This window comes from Miniopterus schreibersii, assembly GCF_964146895.1.
Source record: "Miniopterus schreibersii genome assembly, chromosome: 1".
Classification (NCBI taxonomy): Eukaryota; Metazoa; Chordata; class Mammalia; order Chiroptera; family Miniopteridae; genus Miniopterus; species Miniopterus schreibersii.
Window position 1 is genome coordinate 38,707,579 of NC_138101.1, and position 19,521 is coordinate 38,727,099.

At 37.0% G+C, this 19,521-nt stretch overlaps 1 protein-coding gene across 1 annotated transcript in view; it reads right to left on the reverse strand.

Annotated features, from left to right (window-relative positions):
- The window catches only part of SULT1E1 (sulfotransferase family 1E member 1), a 32,355-nt gene extending 13,260 nt beyond the window's left edge, over positions 1–19,095 (reverse strand). The window contains exons 1-4 of the mRNA XM_081137347.1: positions 19,005–19,095; positions 13,971–14,132; positions 8,198–8,323; positions 4,723–4,820 (exon numbers count right to left, since the gene is read on the reverse strand). Of these exons, the coding sequence (XP_080993473.1) occupies positions 4,723–4,820; positions 8,198–8,323; positions 13,971–14,121 (375 nt within the window). The 5' untranslated portion in view covers positions 14,122–14,132; positions 19,005–19,095. The remainder of the gene's footprint in view (positions 1–4,722; positions 4,821–8,197; positions 8,324–13,970; positions 14,133–19,004) is intronic.
- Between the last annotated feature and the right edge of the window lie 426 nt (positions 19,096–19,521).

The following is a 19,521-nucleotide window of genomic DNA, read 5'->3' on the forward strand; positions in this document are numbered from 1 at the left end:
TGTTGAAAGACTGATAACAATTAGCCAACCCACCCTGTGGAGCTTCTACAGCCTCAGACTAATTAAGACAATCAGATTAATCAGCCTGCAGCCAGAGGCAGGCCTCAGCATGCTTTGAGTCTTTGCCTGATCTGGTTCTGGATATAGGCCTTGGAAAAGCAGGCTTTGGTGTGCATCTTGGTCTTGTCTAAACCCACCCAGCCCCAGCAGAGGAGACCTCAAGCCGAGGGTTGTTGATAGCTCCAAACAAGGTACTCAGGGCCAGTCACAAACTGTGTCTGACATTGGCCTGCGCCAGGGACCCTCCAAAAAGACTGAGAGTCCTAGCAGATCTACCTAATACTTAGAAACAAACCCCAAAAGGCAGCCAAAATGGGGAAACCAAAAAACAAACCCCAAATGAAAGAACAAGAAAAATCACCAGAAAAAGAGCCAAATTAAATGGAGATAAGCAGTCTCTCAGATATAGAATTCAGAATACTGATTGTAAGGATGCTCAACAACATAAAAAATAATATGGAAACTATGAAGAAAATGAAGAGTGACATAGCAGAAATAAAGAATACATTGGAAGGAATAAACAGCAGATTAGAGGAAGCTGAGGATCGGTTCAGTGAATTAGAAGACAGGGTAGGAAAAAATCACTCAATCAGAGACCCAGAAAGAAAATACAATTAAAAAACAGTAAAACCACAATGAGGTATCACTTCACACCTGTCAGAATGGCTGCCATCAACAAATCAACAAATGACATGTGCTGGCGAGGGTGTGGAGAAAGGGGAACCCTAGTACACTGCTGGTGGGAATGCAGACTGGTGCAGCCACTATGGAAAACAGTATGGAGGGTCCTCAAAAAATTAGAAATGGAGCTGCCGTTTGACCCAGTGATTCCACTCCTAGGAATATATCCTAAGAATCCTGAAACATTCATCAGAAAGAATATATGCACCCCTATGCTCATAGCAGCACAGTTTACAATAGCTAAGATCTGGAAACAGCCCAAGTGCCCATCAGTAGATGAGTGGATAAAAAAGCTGTGGGACATGCACACCATGGAATACTACGCAGCTGTAAAGAAGAAGAATCTAGTACCCTTTGGGACAGTATGGATGGACCTGGAGAATATTATGCTAAGTGAAATAAGCCAGGCAGCGAAAGACAAATATCGCATGATCTCACTTATATGTGGAACCTAAAGAACTTAATAAACTGATGAACAGAATAGATTCAATGACATGAAAGCATAGATGAGACTGATGAATGTCAGAGGGATGGAGGAGGGCGGGTGGGTGGAGGGAGAGAGAGTAACCAAAGCATTTATATGCATATATGCACAACCCAAGGACACGGACAATGGTGGGGAGAGGGACTGGGGAGGGGGAAGGGATGGGGTGGAACACGTCATTGGGGAGAAAAAGGGACATCTGTAATATTTTAAACAAAAATAAAATTTAAATAAATAAATAAATATTAAAAAAACACAAAAAAAAACCAGGAGGACAGTCTAAGGGAGCTGTGGGAAAACATGAAATGTAACAATATTTGCATTATAGGAGTTCCAGAGGAGGTCGAAAGCAAACAAGGGTTACAGAAACTGTTTAAAGAAATAATGGCAGAAAACTTTCCTAACCTGATCAAGGAAAATGTCACACACTTTCAGGAGGCACAGAGTCCCAAGCAAAAAGAACCCAAAGAGGCCCATGCCCAAGACACATCATAATTAAAATGCCAAAAATTCAAGACAAAGAGAGAATCTTAAAGGAAGCTAGAGAAAAGCAATCTGTTACCTACAAAGGAGCTCCCATAAGGGTGTCAGCTGACTTCTCATCAGAAACTCTACAGGCCAGAAGGGAATGCAATGCCATGAAGTATTCAAGGTAATGCAAAACAAGGATCTGAAACCAAGACTACTCTATCCAGCAAGATTAACATTCAAGATAGGTGGTGAAATAAAGAGCTTCCCCCCCCCCCCAAAAAAAGCTAAAGGAGTTTATCACCACCAAACCAACATTACAAGAAATTTTAAAGGAACTGTTGCAATTAAAAGTAGAAATAGAGAAAGAGAGAAACATAGGCATAAAGAATTAAAGTGGCAATATATAGATATCCATCAATAATAACCTTAAGTGTAAATGGACTAAATGCCCCAATAAAAAGATATAAGTTGGCTGAATGGATAAGAAAACATGACCCAAATATATGCTGTCTACAAGAGACCCGCCTCAGAACAAAAGACACACAGGATGAGAGTAAAGGGATGAAAGAAAAATTTCCATGCAATTGGAAAGGAGAAAAAAAGCTGGGGTAGCAATACTCATATCAGCCAAAATAGACATAAAAAAATAAAGACCATACTGAGAGACAAGAAAGATCATTATATAATACTAAAAGGATCCATCCAACAGAAGGATATAACCCTGATAAACTTATAAGCACCCAATGTAGGAAAACCTAAATTTATAAAAATCTTCTAGAGGACTTTAAGGGAGAGATTTACAGCAGTACAGTCATACTAGGGGATTTTAACACCCTACTACTTTAGTAGATAGGTCTTCAAGACAGAAAACCAACAAGGAAACAGTTAACCTAAATGACACACTAGATCAGATGGATTTAATCGACATTTACAGAATACTCTACCCCAAAGCTGCAGAATATACATTCTTCTCAAGTGCACGCAGGACGTTCTCAAAGAGAGACTACATGTTGGGACACAAAAAAGTCTCTACAAGTTCAAGAAGATTGAAATCATATCAAGCATCTTCTCGGACCACAATGGCATAAAATTAGGAATCAAACACAATAAAAACACTTAAAAACACTCAAACACATGGAGGCTAAATAGCATGTTTTTAAACAGCGAATGGGTTACCAAAGAGATCAAGAAATAAATAAAAAATTTCCTGGAAACAAATGAAAATGAACACACAACAACTCCAAATCTATGGGACACAATAAAAGCAGTCCTGAGAAGGAAGTTCATAGCAGTACCAGCCTACCTCAAAAAACAAGAAAAACTTCTAATAGACTCTCTAACCCTACAACTTAAAACCTTAGAAAGAGAACAAGAAAAGCTCAAAGTAAAAGGAAGGAAATAATAAAGATCAGAACAGAAATAAATGATATAGAGACTAAAAAAAAAAAATACAAAAGGTCAATGAAACCAAGAACTGGTTCTTTGAAAAAATAAAAAAGATTGATGAACCTTTAGCCAGAATCATCAAGAAACAAGGGAGAGGACCCAAATAAACAAAATCAGAAATGAGAGAGGTGAAATAGCAACTGACCCAACAGAAATACAAAGGATTATAAGAAAATATTATGAACAACTATACACCACCAAGCTGGACAACTTGGATGAAATGGATAAATTCCTAGAAAAATACAACTTTCCAAAACTCAATCAGGAAGAGTCAGAAAACCTGAATAGGCCGATAACTGCTGATAAAAGCCCTGGCCCTGATGGCTTCACAGGGAAATTTTACCAAACATTCAAATAATTAACACCTATCCTCCTCAAGCTATTTCAAAAAATCCAAGAAGAGGGAACATTCCAAGCTCTTTTTACAAGGCCAGCATTAGCCTAATTCCAAAACCAGATAAAGACACTACAAAGAAAGAGAATTACAGGCCAATATCCTGCTGAACATAGCTGTTAAAATCCTCAACAAAATATTAGCAAATCGGATCTAGCAAAATATTAAAAAGATCATACACCATGACCAAGTGGAAATAATTCCAGAGATGCAAGGCTGATACAATATTCGCAAATCAATAAATGTGATACATCACATAAACAAACTGAAAGAAAAAAATCACATGATTATATCAGTAGATGCAGAAAAAGCATTTGATAAAATCCAACACCCATTTTTGATAAAAACTCTCAGCAAAGTGGGAATAGAGGCATCATACCTCAACATAATAAAAGCCATATATGACAAACCTACAGCCAACATCATACTCAATGGGCAAAAACTAAAAGCATTTCCCCTAAGAACAGGAACAAGACAGGGGTGTCCAGTTCCACCACTCTTATTCAACATAGTAGTGGAAGTCCAGACAAGAAGAAAGCATGCAAATACCAGCTGAGTTGTTACTTTCTCCTGGATGCCTTCCCTGCCTCAATGTCGAGGCTAGAATTCTTATCTTACTTGACCTATGGCAATGCACTGTTTGTTTATTTGTCCCTTTACCACAATGAACTATGTGCCTATTAAGACAAGGACAGCATATGACTTGTTAATTGTCATATTGCTGGCACATGACAGGCACTCAGTAAATAACCGTTATAAGATATTCATCTGGTTTATCCTTCTGTAGTTCATTTGTGTGAACTACAAAAGTTTGCAAAAGGAGTACATCCAATACAATCAGTAATAACAACAAATACAAAACTAACTACCATTGGTCATTTACAGTATGCTAGGCACTATGTTAAGCAGTTTATAAACATTATTTCATTTAATCTTTATATGAGGAAGATGCTATTATTATCCTTCTTTTACAGATGAGGAAACAGGCTTAAAGAGTTTACCTGGGGTTTTTTGTTTGTTTTCAGAATCACCTGTGACTATACAGACTATAATCTATATTTATTAAATGTTTATAGATACAATGAAAGAATAAAGAAACAAGTGTGTATATAACACATTTATGACTTGAACATTCTAAAATTTCTTTGAGTTGCATAAAGTGTTAAGAATACTTGACTCTATTTACCTTACAGTTCTTTTCCCAAAACGAGGCAGGAAGAAGCTGTACTGACAAATGAGTCTTCACAATTCTAGGAGATGCCATCTGGTTTAATTGTTCTACCCCTGATTTATAAAAAATATTAAAGGTTAGACAACTTCAAAAATTATAAATATTTTTGTAGATTTTATAGATATTTAAAACATAGAAGTAACTTTAAAATCTTATGCTTTATTAATAATAATACATACACTATGACAATTTTAGATAGAGAAAATAATAGAGAAAAAATAAGATCAAATAAAATTACATCACTTTGGAAAAATCATTATGAACCTTTAGGTAAGCAGAACTTCTATGTAAATATATCTATATGCCCAGACTCACAGCCATCCAAATACAATATATGCACATAAAACTTATTATTTTCTAATTATCCTTTTTCCTCAATATATTATGCTGATATTGCAATGTCAAGAAACATATGACATCCTAAAATTTGTAATGATTTTCCAGTGTTATTATACTGCTTCAAAATATTCTTTTGTTGACTATCATGATGTTTCTAATTTTTTACAATATTAAAACAATGTGTAATGAATATCCTTTTGCATAGATTCTTAAACAATATATGGATATCTTTCTAGTGTTTAAAGTATTATCACATTTAGCTCAAAGAGAGAGAAACACTCACATATCATGAGGCTCTACTGAAGGCATATAAGAGCTATCATTCACTCTTTTCTAGACACATGCTAAACTTTATCAAGATTTTCTAAAAATTTATCTTTATGGTTGAAAGTATTATAGGTGTCTCATTTTTTGCCCCCAATTGACGTTCTCCACCTCACTCCCACCCCCTCCCCAGGCCTTCACCCCATTATAATCTGTGTTTATGGGTTATGCATATATGCATAAAACTTCTTTGGTTAATCTCTTCCCATCCCCCACCCCTCTTTCCTCTAAAATATGATCTTCTATTGCATGCGTGAATGTCTCTAGATCTATTTAGTTTGTCAGATTATTTTGTTCATTAGCTTCTTCTTAAAGAAGACCCTTAAATATTTCATATAATACTGATCTGGTGGTGATGAACTCCTTTAGCTTTTCCTTGACTGAGAGGCTCTTTATTTGACCTTCAGTTCTAAATTATAGCTTTGCTGGGTAGAGCAATCTTGGTTGTAGTTCCATGTTTTTCATCACTTTGAATATTTCTTGCCACTCCCTTCTGGCCTGCAAGGTTTCTGTTGAGAAATCAGCTGACAGTTGTATGGGTGCTCCCTTGTAGGTAACTAATTGCTTTTCTCTTGCTGCTTTTAAGATTCTCTCTTTGTCTTTAACCTTTGGCATTTTAATGATGATGTGTCTTGCTGAGGGTCTCTTTGGGTTCTTCTTGTTTGAGACTCTCTGTGCTTCCTGGACTTGTAAGTCTATTTGTTGCACCAGGTAGGGGAAGTTTTCTGTCATTATTTTTTCAAATAGGTTTTCAATTTCTTTCTCTCTTTCTTCTCCTTCTGTCACCCCAATAATACGAATTTTGGGCTGCTTGAAGTTGCCCAAAGGCCTTCTTATAAAATGTTCATATTTCTGGATTCTTTTTTCATTTTGCTCTTCTGGTTGGGTGTTTTTTGTTTCCTCATGTTCCAAAATGCTGATTTGATTCTCAGAATTCTCTACTCTACTGTTGATTCACTGTAAATTATTCTTCATTTCAGTTTGTGTAGCCTTCATTTCTGATTGGTACTTTATTATGTCATCGATGGTCTCACTTGTTTCTTAATAGTGTTACTAATATCCTTGAACATCCTTAAACCAAAATTATGAACTCTGTATTTAGTAGTTTGCTTGGTTCTATTTCATTTCCTTCCTTTTCTAGAGATTTCTTTTGTTCTTTTCTTTGTAACATGTTTCTATGTCTCCACATTTTGGCTGCTTCTAGGTGTTTGTTTCTGTGTATTAGGTAGAGCTACTATGTCTCCAGGAGTTTGTTGAGTGGCTTTGTGTAGTAGGTGTCCTGTAGGGTCCAGTGGCTCAGCCTCCCCAGTCACCTGAGCTGGCCCTTCTAGGTGCTCCCCTGTGTGGGCTGTGTGCACTGTCCTGTTGTAGTTGAGCCTTAGTTGCTGTTGGCATCACTGAGAGGAATCGACCTCCAGATCAATCAGCTGTGAGGACCAGCTGCAACTACAGCTAAAGAGCTTCTATGCTGGAGACACCCCTATGGAGCAGGACTTACTTCAGTGGAGCTTTGGTGTTCACCAAGTGTGCCCCTTGAGTGTGACACTCATGGATGTGGTAGGGTTGTAACCCAGTGTGGTCAAGTCTGACCACCAGGTGCACTGTCTCTAGGGCCCCTGGGAAGGTGCACAGTTAGCCTGTGCCAGTGCCTTGCCCAGGGCCACCCAGCATGAGCTACACAGCAAACAGTAGTTGGCTGCTACTTGTGCTGGGCTTGGAGGTGTCCAGGATAGGCCAAGCTATGAGCCAATGCAGGCTGCTGCTAGTGCCAGGCCTGGGGCCACTTATCAAGCCGTATGGGGCCCACTGCTGCTTGTTTGAGAGATTTTAGGAAAGTCCTGAGCATGAGGTTCGAGAAGCCACTTGCACAGAAAAGCCACTGGAAATGGCCTGGATGAGCTTGCAGGTGGAGAGGGGTGGGGCCTCCAGGAATCATGGGGCGGGGTCAAAGGTGGGAAGTCAGGTGCTGGCGATTCAAATATGGTGCTTGCCTGCTGGCTGTGTGCGGGGAGGACTCGCCAAAGGAGCCATGGCCTTCGCCAGCCCTTCTGCCTGGGAGGAAGCCGCCCCTCCACCTCTCGCCCCGATTTCAAGCAGGTTAGTTCCTCCCCAAGTGTCCCAGGTCCTTTCAGGCTGCTGCCCGGTACTGGGCTCAGAGGGAGAGCGTCTGAATGAGTTGGTGTGTGGGCCCTTTAAGAGGAGAGCCTGGGGCTCCCGCAGCCTCCATGTCCCTCAGGGAGAGTCCCCGCTTGGGACAGCCTGAAGGTGTGGGACTTTTCTCGGCCCTGGAGCCCTGGGATGGGGGCCTGCTGTGGGGCTGGGACCCCTTGCTTCTCCAGGAAATCTCCACCACTGAGATTCCCTCCCTGGTTTAACCCGCGGCACCAGGTGTGGGCCCACGGCCGCGTCTCCGGGATCCAGCCCTGATTCGCCCGCGTCTCCACTCCTGCTACCGGTCTTGGTGCTTCTTCAGCTCCCTGGTTGTGGGGCTTCTGTTCAGCCAGATTTCAGGAGGCTCTGAGTGACGGTTCTGTATGTGAGTTGTAATTTTGATGTGGTTGCAGGAGGTGGTGGGTGCAGAGGTTACTTACGCCTCCATCTTATTTTCTCCTACTTTATCAAGATTTTAATTTAAATTTACATGCTTTGCCATGTAGAAGACATAATATTAATTGCCAGTTTTGCTTACAGTCTCTTTCCTTATACTGTCTCTATCCACACTTTAAAATATATATATTATAGCTTTTAAAATCAACTTAAACATTACCATTCATCATGTCATCTTTTCTGCATTCCAGGAAAGGTATTCGATTAAAAATGGCATCTTTTTTGCACTTTTCCACATCACCCTCTTTAAAGATCATGTCCACAATTTCACTCAACCAGGTTGTACCTGTAAAAAAATAAACAAACCTCAGTCTCCCACTGACCATGCTGGGGTGGTGATGGAAGTGATGAATTTATAGCTGGATAAAGTAGGGTAGTGCTAATGCAGTATTATTTTAAAGGTGCCAGAATAGCCACAGGGCCCAAAAATAACCTCAATAAATAAGGATGAATATTTTAGTAAAACATACCTGTGGTAGGAGTCCCAAATTGTCCATGATGAATTGTGACATTGTTCAAGCTGATAACAGTTTGGATCTAAACTTTTACATTTAAAAACTAAGGAGGCTTGAAATATAGATGGATACACTGAAGCGTGTTTTGAAACACAAATTTTACTGATAGTTTTTTATGCCTCAAGTTGTCTTAGTTCAGAGGATGTAGGAAAAAATAAATCTGGCCCTTGCCCTGTGGTGATTAAAGGCCATTTTAAGAATTAGAAACAATGTTCAATAATTACAACAGTTATTTTTTCTTACTGTGTTATAACACCAGTTAGTATAAGGATTTAAAGGACTGCAAAAGGGGAACATTTAATTCAGTATGAAGCCACTGCTGTGATGTTTCAACAAGAAATGTCTTAAAGGGAACATAGTAAGTGAGCTTAGCCTTAACAAATTATTGGCATAAATTTACCAGTTTTGTGAGGTAGGGAAGAGTTTTACCAGTCAGAAGAACTGTCCTTTTTTTTTTTTTTCAAATCAAAGGTCAGATACTTAAGAATACTATAGGGGTAAGGAAAGGAATTGGAAATAGATTGTAAAGTCTAGATCAAAGAGTCTACCTGAAGAGATGGGTGGGAATGAGGCTATGGAGGCAAGCAGACAGCAAGCGTAAAATACCTTGTAGTTCATACTAAAGAGTTCACATTGTTTTCTTAAAGTTTGGAGAGGCATAGGCATACATTAAGTAAAAGAACGAGACTATTGTGGTTGTGTTTTAGAAGTCATCTAGTGGGAGAGTGAGGGGTCAATAAGAAGAGTGATAAGAGAACCTGTAAGGCTGTGAGTCACAATGATAAGAGGAAACAGGACTGAATATGGAGGATGAAGATGTGGAAGTGAGTTTTCAATAGCTCTCAGGTGTCCCCTTCAGATGACTGGTATTGTGCTGACAGCGACCCTGATACTGATCCTATTGTGCTGATGGGAAGAGATGTGAAGGAGCAACTTCGGAGTCAGAGGAGCCAAAGACATATTTAGTGCTAAATGGAAAACAAGATAGAGAAGTCTGGATTGGACCATCCTAATTTCTGAAGGTCTGTTATTATAAGCATCCAAAACTGTAATTAACTATTGAGCTAACCTCAGAAGAAGAAAAAGTTACTTAAAAATGAAGTTTTGGGGATGGACTTATAGAGGAGCAGGTTAGCTGAAAAAGAGGGTTTTGTTTTTTTAATCTGTGAAAATTGGTTATATATTGTCTATACAACAATGATAATAATGACACAAAGTAAACACAGTTCATAGTCTTAAATTTTAGTTATAGTTCTATACTTATCCATCTATATTATATAATTTTCTAAAGTAGCCAACAATAGCCTAGCTGATTCAGTGGTTGAGCATCAACCTACGATTCAGGAAATCAAGGTTCAATTCCTGGTCAGGGCACATGCCCGGGTTGCTGGCTTGACCTCCAGTGGGGCCATGCGGGAGGCAGCCGATCAATGACTCATCATTAATGTTTCCATCTTTCTCTCTCCCTCTCCTGTCCCTAAAATCAATAAAGATATATTTTTAAAATAAAATAAATATAAAATAGCCAACAATACCCATTTTTCTTTCTTTTCCCCCCCACTATCGACCAACTTGATATTATTGATATTTCTAGAACATTCCATCCAACAGTAGAACATTGTCATGTGTACATTCACCAGCTAGATTGTATTCTGAGGCATTAAACATGGTTCAATAAATTTAAAAGGATTGAAAACATACAAAATATCTATATATTTTTTTGTTAATCCTCACCAAGTATATTTTTTCCATTGCTTTTTAGAGGGTGGAAGGGTGTGAGGGAGGGGGAGAGAGAGGGAGAGAGAAATATCAATGTGAGAGAGACACATCAATTGGTTGTCTCCTGCACACATCTGACCAGGGCTGGGGATCAAACCTGCAACACAGGCATGTATCCTTGACTGTGAATAGAACCCATGACCCCTAGGTGGCTGGGCCAAGACTCTAACCACCAAACCACATTGGCTAGGGCCAGAATATATTCTTTGACCATAGTGGAAATAAATTAAAAATCAATAAAAAATATATCTGAAAATTAGACAACACACTACTAAACCATACAAAGTTTGAGAAAAAAATCACAAAGCAATTAAATGCATGGTTTTCTACTGGCACAAATGATTATGCATTTACAGTTTTATACACCATATTTTACAAACAAACACACATGTACATGTATTTGAAGTTGAAAGTTTCATTTGTTTGAGTTTATCTGAAATGAATGGAATTAGAATAGCTGAATGTAATTGATTGATTTTGATAGGGCAAACAGGATAATCATGCTGTGGCTCCATATAATGGGAAATGCTCCTCCTAAGGAACATAATTCCCAAGGGGAACACAGTATCACAAAAATATAAATGCAATGCATTTCATGTTATTCTAAAATTTTTATAAACATGGTATCCTTAAAAATGGGTAATTTATTTATAGACTGAAGTTCACTGAACTCTCGGTTGTGAGCTTTCTTAGGGGGTGAGGAAAAACATTTCAGCAGTAGCTCAATCAGTTCAGTGTGTGAAGGGGAAGCCTAAGGAAAACATTGAAACGTCTCAGCTTTGTGAAAGAGACAACCAGATGTCAGCCTGAAGAGTAGCCTTTTTCTGCTTCCATGCTGTGCAGACAATGTCATAAAAGGGATAATAAACATATGGAATAAATTACTGAAAAAGGCAATTGAGGAAAGCACAGATGAGTTCAAGAGACAGCTAGACTTGTTTCTGGAGAAGGAGAATTGATGACTATTATGGGAAAGCAGGGGGTTTGTATTAGCCTGCATGGGTATTTTTTCTTTTGCATACTTTTTACTATTTTAATTTACATTTTATGTATTTTGAAATCTCTATTTTAAGGAATATATTCCCCAAATCATACTGCTTTTCACAAACAATTTTTTTTTTTCAACTTAATCTTCCATAAGGTCACATAAGCTTAGACTTGGGGCACCAAGAACTATTTCCTATAGTTTATTTAGCACATTTTGCTGATACTGACTGCAGCTTTTATTCACTAATGTAACCTTTCTCTTACCTGTAATCACTGAGAGTTCAGCTTTACCTGTTTGTTCCTCCTCAACTTCTATCTTTCCAATCATGATCATGGCTAAATCTCATAGTGTTTAACCAATTATGTTGAATATTTATGATTATTCTTAACTCCCTTCAAGTCCTATCTTGAAGTATTTTCAAATCACCTGGGGCAATTCTGTAATGTAAACAATATACTCTCATCACACTTTAAAATGGAAGTTATGGGTTGTCTCCTATTCCTCATATTTTTTAAAATACTTTTTTATTTTTCAATTACAGTTGGCATACAATATTATATTAGTTTCAGGTATATAAACACATGATTAGACATTTATATAACTCAAAAAGTGATCACCCTGATAAATCTAGTACCCATCTGACACCATATATAGTTATTAAAATATTATTGACTCTATTCCCTATGTTGTATTATACATCCCCAAGACTATTCTGTAACTGCCAATTTGTACTTCTTAATTCCTTCACATTTTTCACCCATTTGCCAAGCCCCCACCCATCTGGCAACTATCAAAATATTCTTTGTATCTGACTCTGTTTCTGTTCTGCTTATTCCTTTATTTTGTTTCTTAGATTCCACATTCAAATGAAATCATCTGGTATTTGTCTTTCTCTGTCTGATTTATTTCACTCAGCACAGTACCATCTAGATTCATCCATGATGTTGCAGATGTCAATATTTTATTATTTTTTATGACTGAGTATTCCCTTGTATATACACCACTTCTTTATTCATTCATCTATTGATGGACACTTAGATTGTTTCCATATCTTGGTTATTGTAAATAATGCTGCAATTAATATATGGATGTATATGTCTTTTTGATTTAGTGTTTTGGGTTTCTTAGATAAATACCAAGAAGTGGAATTGCTGGGTCCTTCTCTGTCTTTTGTTATAGCCTCTGTTTTAAAGTATATTTTGTCTGGGTACAAGTATTGCCACCCCAGCCTTTTGTTTTGTTTCCATTTTCATTAACTATCTTTTTCCATCCCTTTACTTTCATTTGGTTGAAAGGACTGGCCATGACCACCATGAAGGATCTGCTGTGCAAGGGCTAACTCCACAGAGCGGAACTCACTTCAGCAGGGCTCAGGTACCCGCTGAGTCAGGTAGTGCTTCAGCTTGGTTTGAAGCTGTCCACCATGTTCACCAGGTATGCTGACTCTAAGGCCTCCTGGGAGCTTCTGGCCAAAGTCAGCCACCACCTGTGCTTTGCCTGAAGCCACCTGGCATGAGCTACAAAGCGATATGCAGATGGCTGCTACTTGTGCTGGGCTTGGAGGTGCCCAAAAATGCCAACCTGCAAACCAAGGCCAGCTGCTGTTAGTGCCAGTCCTGGGACCACTTGGCAAGAGGTGCACCAGATGCTGGTTGTTTGAGAGATTTAAGAAAGTCCACAGCATGAGCCAAGATGTTGTTTGCATGGGAAAGCCATTGGAAACAGCTTGGATGGGCCCACAAGTTGGGTGGGGAAGAGTCTCAGGGAATTACCAGAATGGAGTGAATAGTGTTAGCCAGGTGGATGTCTACCTGTTCTGTGGAGGGTGGGCTCATCAAAGGAACAATGGTGTCTGCCAGCACTTTTGCCTGGAAAAAAGCTGCCCCTGTAGCCTTTGCACTGGTGCCAGACAATTTAGTTCTTCCTGGTATGTCCAAGGCACCTTTTGAGCTGTCGCCCCAGTGCTGGAGCTCAGAGAGAGTGACTCCAGGTAAGTCAGTGCATGGGCCCTTTAAGAGGAACACCTGGGACTCTACCAGCCTTCTGTCTCACTCAGCTACAATGTCCACTGATTTTTACAGCTAAAAGTTATGAAGACTTCTCTTCCTAGTACTGGTTCCCTGGACTTAGGGGCCTGGTGTGGGACTGGGACCTCTTGGTTTTCAGGGGGGACCTCTGCAACCAACATATCCTCCTGTTGCCTAACCACCACACCTGTGAGACCAGCCCATTCTGTGTCTCCACCCCTCCTACCAGTCTCAATGTGGCTATTTCTTTATATCCTTGGCTATACAACTTCTGTTCAGCTATATTTCAGGTGGTTCTGAATGATGGTTGTTTTATAGGTTAGTTGTAATTTTGATGTGATTGTGGGAAGTTCCAAGTACTACTTTTATCTACACCATCATCTTGACTAGAAGCCAACAATACCCATTTTTCAATATTACTACTCAAGTTATAGGTATAGATTATAGCCTTAGAATAGAGCTATTATATGACTCTTTTTCTATGTCTACCAAAACTACTATATCTGTTCTTATTTAATATGGGGAATGAGTATGGAGGGGGAGAACAGCTTAATATTTACCATTCAAGGTGAATCTGTCATTACTAGGAGAAAATGGAAAAACAGACATAGTAGGGAGACTTACCAGATTTGGGATAGGTGACAATAACTATGTCATCTGATCTTGCCTGAAATGTCTCCACATCATCCCAATATTTGATAAAATCTTTATACATTAGAATTCCATGGACCCGGCCAAAGAATTCAGAATCATCACCTTTGGAGGAATCCATCATACAGTGGTACACTAAAAGAAAAAAAAGGTATGTTTCCACTTTGTAAGTACTTTATAATGTTTTAGCATTAATAGTAGCTCTGTATATTGAGATTTTCTTGTTTAGCATTTCTTAGCTGTTGAGCATAATGGGGTAAATCTGTTTTTAAGAAGTATATAACATTACCTCAGTGCTTTAAGAGTTTCTAATCCATTTAAGCAGATAAGTCTAACAAAAGAATAATAAAATGCAAGGCATTATAAAGTTTTAAAAACTATATAAAAATATGTTATACATTGATATTATAATTTATACATAATATTTATATACAATAAATTCCATAATGAATGAAAACAATAGAGCCTTTAATTCTCTGTCAAAATTGCTGGGCATATAAAAAGATAAGAGGTTCAGAAATACAATAATATTTTGGCAAAGAATCATTCTGATTATGTCTACATTAAATAACAATAAAGTTGATGTTCACACTTGATAGCTATTGCCAGATCTCAAAGTGAGTTTCCTTGGTTCTTGAATATTTTACACTTAATGAAAAAATTCAAATGCTTATTGAGTGTATTTAAAAGAAGATGAAATTAATAACATTGTAATCGATATCCAAGGACCGATTCTTGAGGGTATAGAAGGTTCCCCTGTGACTACTGACATTATCTTTACTTTTCTGTCTCACTTAATCATTAGTATAGTAGTGGACACTCCCATTGAGTGACTTGGTTGAAAATTATAAGGTTAAACCAAATGGTTATCAGTTGATAATTCATCTCCCAGTTCCATGAAAATCCATATCATGTTCAGGGTTAGTCATGGAGTTTTTAATTAAGCAAATTTTCTTTCATTGACTTCTAACTTCTTTCACCACTATCTCCCTCCCAAATTACCCCATTTTGAGTTTTTGATATAGCATCTCAACTAATTTTGTTCTTCGTTGACATTAGCCTTTCTAGACCTTTCTTTTGTTCACCCTTTCCCAGAAAGCTGCCTGGTAGGTTGTTATACACTTATAGATTTGTGACTGCTGTAGCTTTTATTGTGTTTTTCAGAGAGTTTGTATAATAATAGGAGGCCTTTGAAGGCAGTATTTCTTTTAGCCACCTAATGTGTTTCCTTTAATAGAGAATCCCAATCCATGAGAGACATTGTAAAGAGGAAATGAAATTAGTAGATACTGAAACAAATGGATTATCCCTAAGGAAGAAATATCTGTGGTGAAATTTTAGAAAAGTATACTACAAATGAAGTTAAATAACTAAACCACTGACTTATGCTGAAGGCTTCTTCTGGTAGTGTTTTCCCCACTACATTTCTAGGCTGCACATTACAGATGTAAACCTTCAGATGCTGCCTCTTAACTCTTACTCAGCAGCACCTATGCTAAATCCCATGATTCTATCTCTGTTATTTTCCTTTCTTTTCTATTGTTAAGGTCACTGCTGTATTTAGAAACCTCTCCAACTCTTGATTGAATATATAAAAATAGCATTTCCCATTGGCCTTCCTGTAAAAAGTTCATATATCCCCTTTCTATAATCACCAGAGAAAGGAAAATGAATGTTATTTACTTATGTTGTGCCAGACTTAAAAGGTATTATTTTAAAATCTTATTTGTAAGCCATAAGGGTCTTTGAAAAAGCAGACATCATTATCGATTAGGTTAAGTTTGTCCTGCAGGAGACTTCTTAAGGATGGAACCATATTTGCCTTACACAAGGAAGGATAAATATGCACACATCTATGCATAGATGTAAATAGTGCATGTAACTATATTTTTTTGACACAATTGTTGAAAAAAATTAAACAATATAGAGAAAATGAAACTGCCCTCTTTATTCTATTCTTTAAGAGATAACACTCCTCATAGTATTGTATTTATGCTTCCAAATATTTCAATATATGTTAAAATCTACACTTGTGTATATATTTTGCATTATATTTTATATTTATTTGTAAACTATTTTTTTTCACTGAACTATATAATGTGAACATATTTTGGTGTTGATATGTAAATTCTGTTTTTATTCTTATAATTGACACATAGTCGTCCATAGTATGGATATAACATAGATGATACAATTCTTTCTTGATAGAAATTCTTATTTTTCCCTTTTTTTTTAAAAATAAGTAGTACTTTAATGAATGTCTTTGAGCATATGTATTTCCACACTTATCTTTGCAGTGATAAAGGAATTGTCAGAATAAAAGTTATGCACATGTAAGGTATTGATAAATATTTTTAAACAAATCACTTAGATATTGTACAAATTTGGACAGTATATGAAATTGCCTATTTTCTCACATCATCCCCAGTACTAGAAATTATTTGTTGTAATTTTTCATAAGAAAATATATATTTTTTAATCTGTATTTCATAGATATTTTCTAATTTTTCATATTTTCACATTTTGTAAGTTTATTGGTTATTTTAATCATTTTGATCCATTTTTCCCATAAGAATTATTGCTTTTTCCTGATTTATATTTAGTAATTTATTATATATATCTTGTATATATTATTATATATAATAATATATATTGTTATAATATATAATAATATATATTATATATAATAATATATATTATATATAATAATATATAATATATATATCAAAGAAATCTGTTGTTTTTCCACTTTTTAAATATTGTCATCTAGGATATTATTGTTCATAGAATCAAGTGTGTTAAATTTTTGCCTATGATTGACATGGTTATCTAAATATTTAAATATGCTCATATAATGCAAAACACATGTATTAAAAGTTTATACATTTATATTAATCTAGATGATTAATGTGTACATATCAGAGAAAATAATTTTTAAGAATATAGATTCCGCCCAGCCAGTGTGGCTCAGTGGTTGAGTGTCAACCCATGCACCAAGAGGTTGCTGGTTTAATTCCTGGTCCCCGCACATGCCCCTGTTGAGGACCTGATCCCCTGTAGAGAGTGTGCAGGAGGCAGGTGATCAATGTTTCTCTCATTGATGTTTCTATCTCTCCCTCTCCTTTCCTCTCCCTAAAAATCAATTAAAAAAATATTTTTTAAAAATATGGGTTCTAAAGTTGACCACCTTGGTTTAAATCCTAGCTCTGTTAATTGAAATTGTATCACTCTGGCAAATTAACTTTACTGTGCTCCATTTTCTCATCTACAAATTGAGAATGATAATAATTATACTTACCTGAAACAGTTATTGAGAATTAAATGAGGGGACAAGCCTGGCCAATTATAAATGCTTTATAAGTATGAGCTTTTATTGTTATGCCACATCTATATGATAGTGTAGAAGAACCAGACACTTGGACTCTCTCAGTAACAGTACATGGTAATATATCTGTTCAAAGCAGGGGAAATATTTGTTGTCAAAAAATTCCCAAGAATGTAAACATAAAATTGTCTGAAGAAACTCATAGTCAGTGATCTGTGTTCTACTGGAAAGGGTAAAACTTATAAAAGTCCAACATGAATTTTGCCTCTGTTTATTTGTCTAAAGTTCTCTGGGACAACCCAGTATGACATTCATTTCATTTGGGCCCCAGATTGCACAACAGAAGACAGATACAATATAAGAGTTTTTCTTTTGTTTGTTTTTAGCCCAAGAATAGCTTAACATTTGTTTTGGAAGCCACAGAACAATATTAATCATGGTTGTTCTTACCAAAAAGGGGAAAAAAATCAGTTCTTAAGGGCAAACTCAACTCTTTCAAAACCTCCCTCTCAGGTATATCAGAGGTAATCTCACCAAAATTATGATATTTTGATTAAAATCAGTCTTATTAATAAATCAGCTGGCTCACCAAACCTTCCTTGCTCTCAGAAAATAGATCTCTCACTAGAGGAAATGTATATAAAAGGAATCACTTGCCCTCCCTACTAATTTGTTTATTCATGTGAACAACTTCCTTGTTGTTCTTCCAACTTTGAAAGAATTGGTTTATAGTCTATTGGGAGTAGCTGACTTATCATTAAAGAGTTATTTGACTTTTGGCTGCCCCTTTATGATCAATTTTGGACTCAGAATTAAACTAGGTGACACATAATAAAATCTCTTTCTTTGTTTAACTTTTTATCTTATATCACAATGTATGGACATACTCTCTAGCTGCTCTGTTTGCTCTGTTCATATTCAAAGGCGTACTTTAGTTAACTGAGTATGTAGGTTAATGTTGTCTAGAAACACCACTAAATTTTTTTTTTTTAATCTGATTCATAGATTCAATTGAATTCAGAAAGACTTTCCTTTGTCTCTGTATTTCTTCTTTCCTGCCTGTTTCCTTCTTCTTTTTGCCCTCCCTTTCTTCATACTCCAATCTGCCTTTCACTCAGCAAGCGCTTTCCGTGTGAGTGCCTGCTGCACCCCCAGGCACAGTGTCCCGGGCTGGGGTGCACCGTGAGTACATGCACAGGCTCGCTTAGTCCTCACAGCCTTGGACTTACCTAGATTTAGGGAAAGCGGCTGAAAGCAGAGAATGTCCTTTTGTACATCATTTTAGCCCAAGCCTCAGCACTATGTCACAAAGTATATGGTCAAAACCATTCATTAAATTCAATTGTTACTTCAAGTTTCTCAGGGTTCTGCCTTGCTTTCTTTATCAGTAAAATAGAGAATGTGTCTAGTGAACAGGACTTACAAGGTAACTATGATACTGCAGCTTTATGTTAAAGCTCTTTAAACAGAAAAGCACTACATAAATCCAAGATGTTATTTCTAATGACAAACAAGTGATTTAAAAATCCTTTAAATGCTTTATATTAAGTGACCAAAGGATCGATAAATACTTTATTCTTCCTATATTTCTTTTTTTTACAGCTTTGTGATATACAGTTTGCATCTATATTTTCTATATGTAAATCTCTATATTAATATTGGTAATAATAATAAAATACAACCTGTCCAGATGATCCTGTGAAGGAAACTGGGTGATTCAGTGAAGTTTTCCTCAAATTCCCACTCAGGTTTTAAGCTGCAAAAAAAGATGAGTTGTGCATCTGAGATATTTCTGAGAAGCTTTTATTCTTAATGCCAGAGAAGGAGGCGGAGATAAATTTGTGGGCTTGGCTTTGTAGAGTCTGTGATGCAATGGAGTAGCACTAATATAGATACATACCTGCAAATGCATTCAGCCACACATAGCCATGCTCATCATGCAGAGACGTAGAAAACCTCTGCTGTTATTTTTCATTCTTGGCTCATAGTCAAATTCCTAGATTTGCCAGTAGCAATCAGTGGGTAGGAGAGGGGGAGGGTGAGGAAGTGAAGGGGAAGATGGGGGAGAAGATTGGAGCAAAGTATACAGCAGTTTGGGAAGAAAAACCCTCTTACTCACTCCTGGTGAATAATAAAATGGTTAAGGTTGACCTTCAAAGAATAAACTTCCTGGAGGAGTGAGAGGAGAGAAGAAAATGA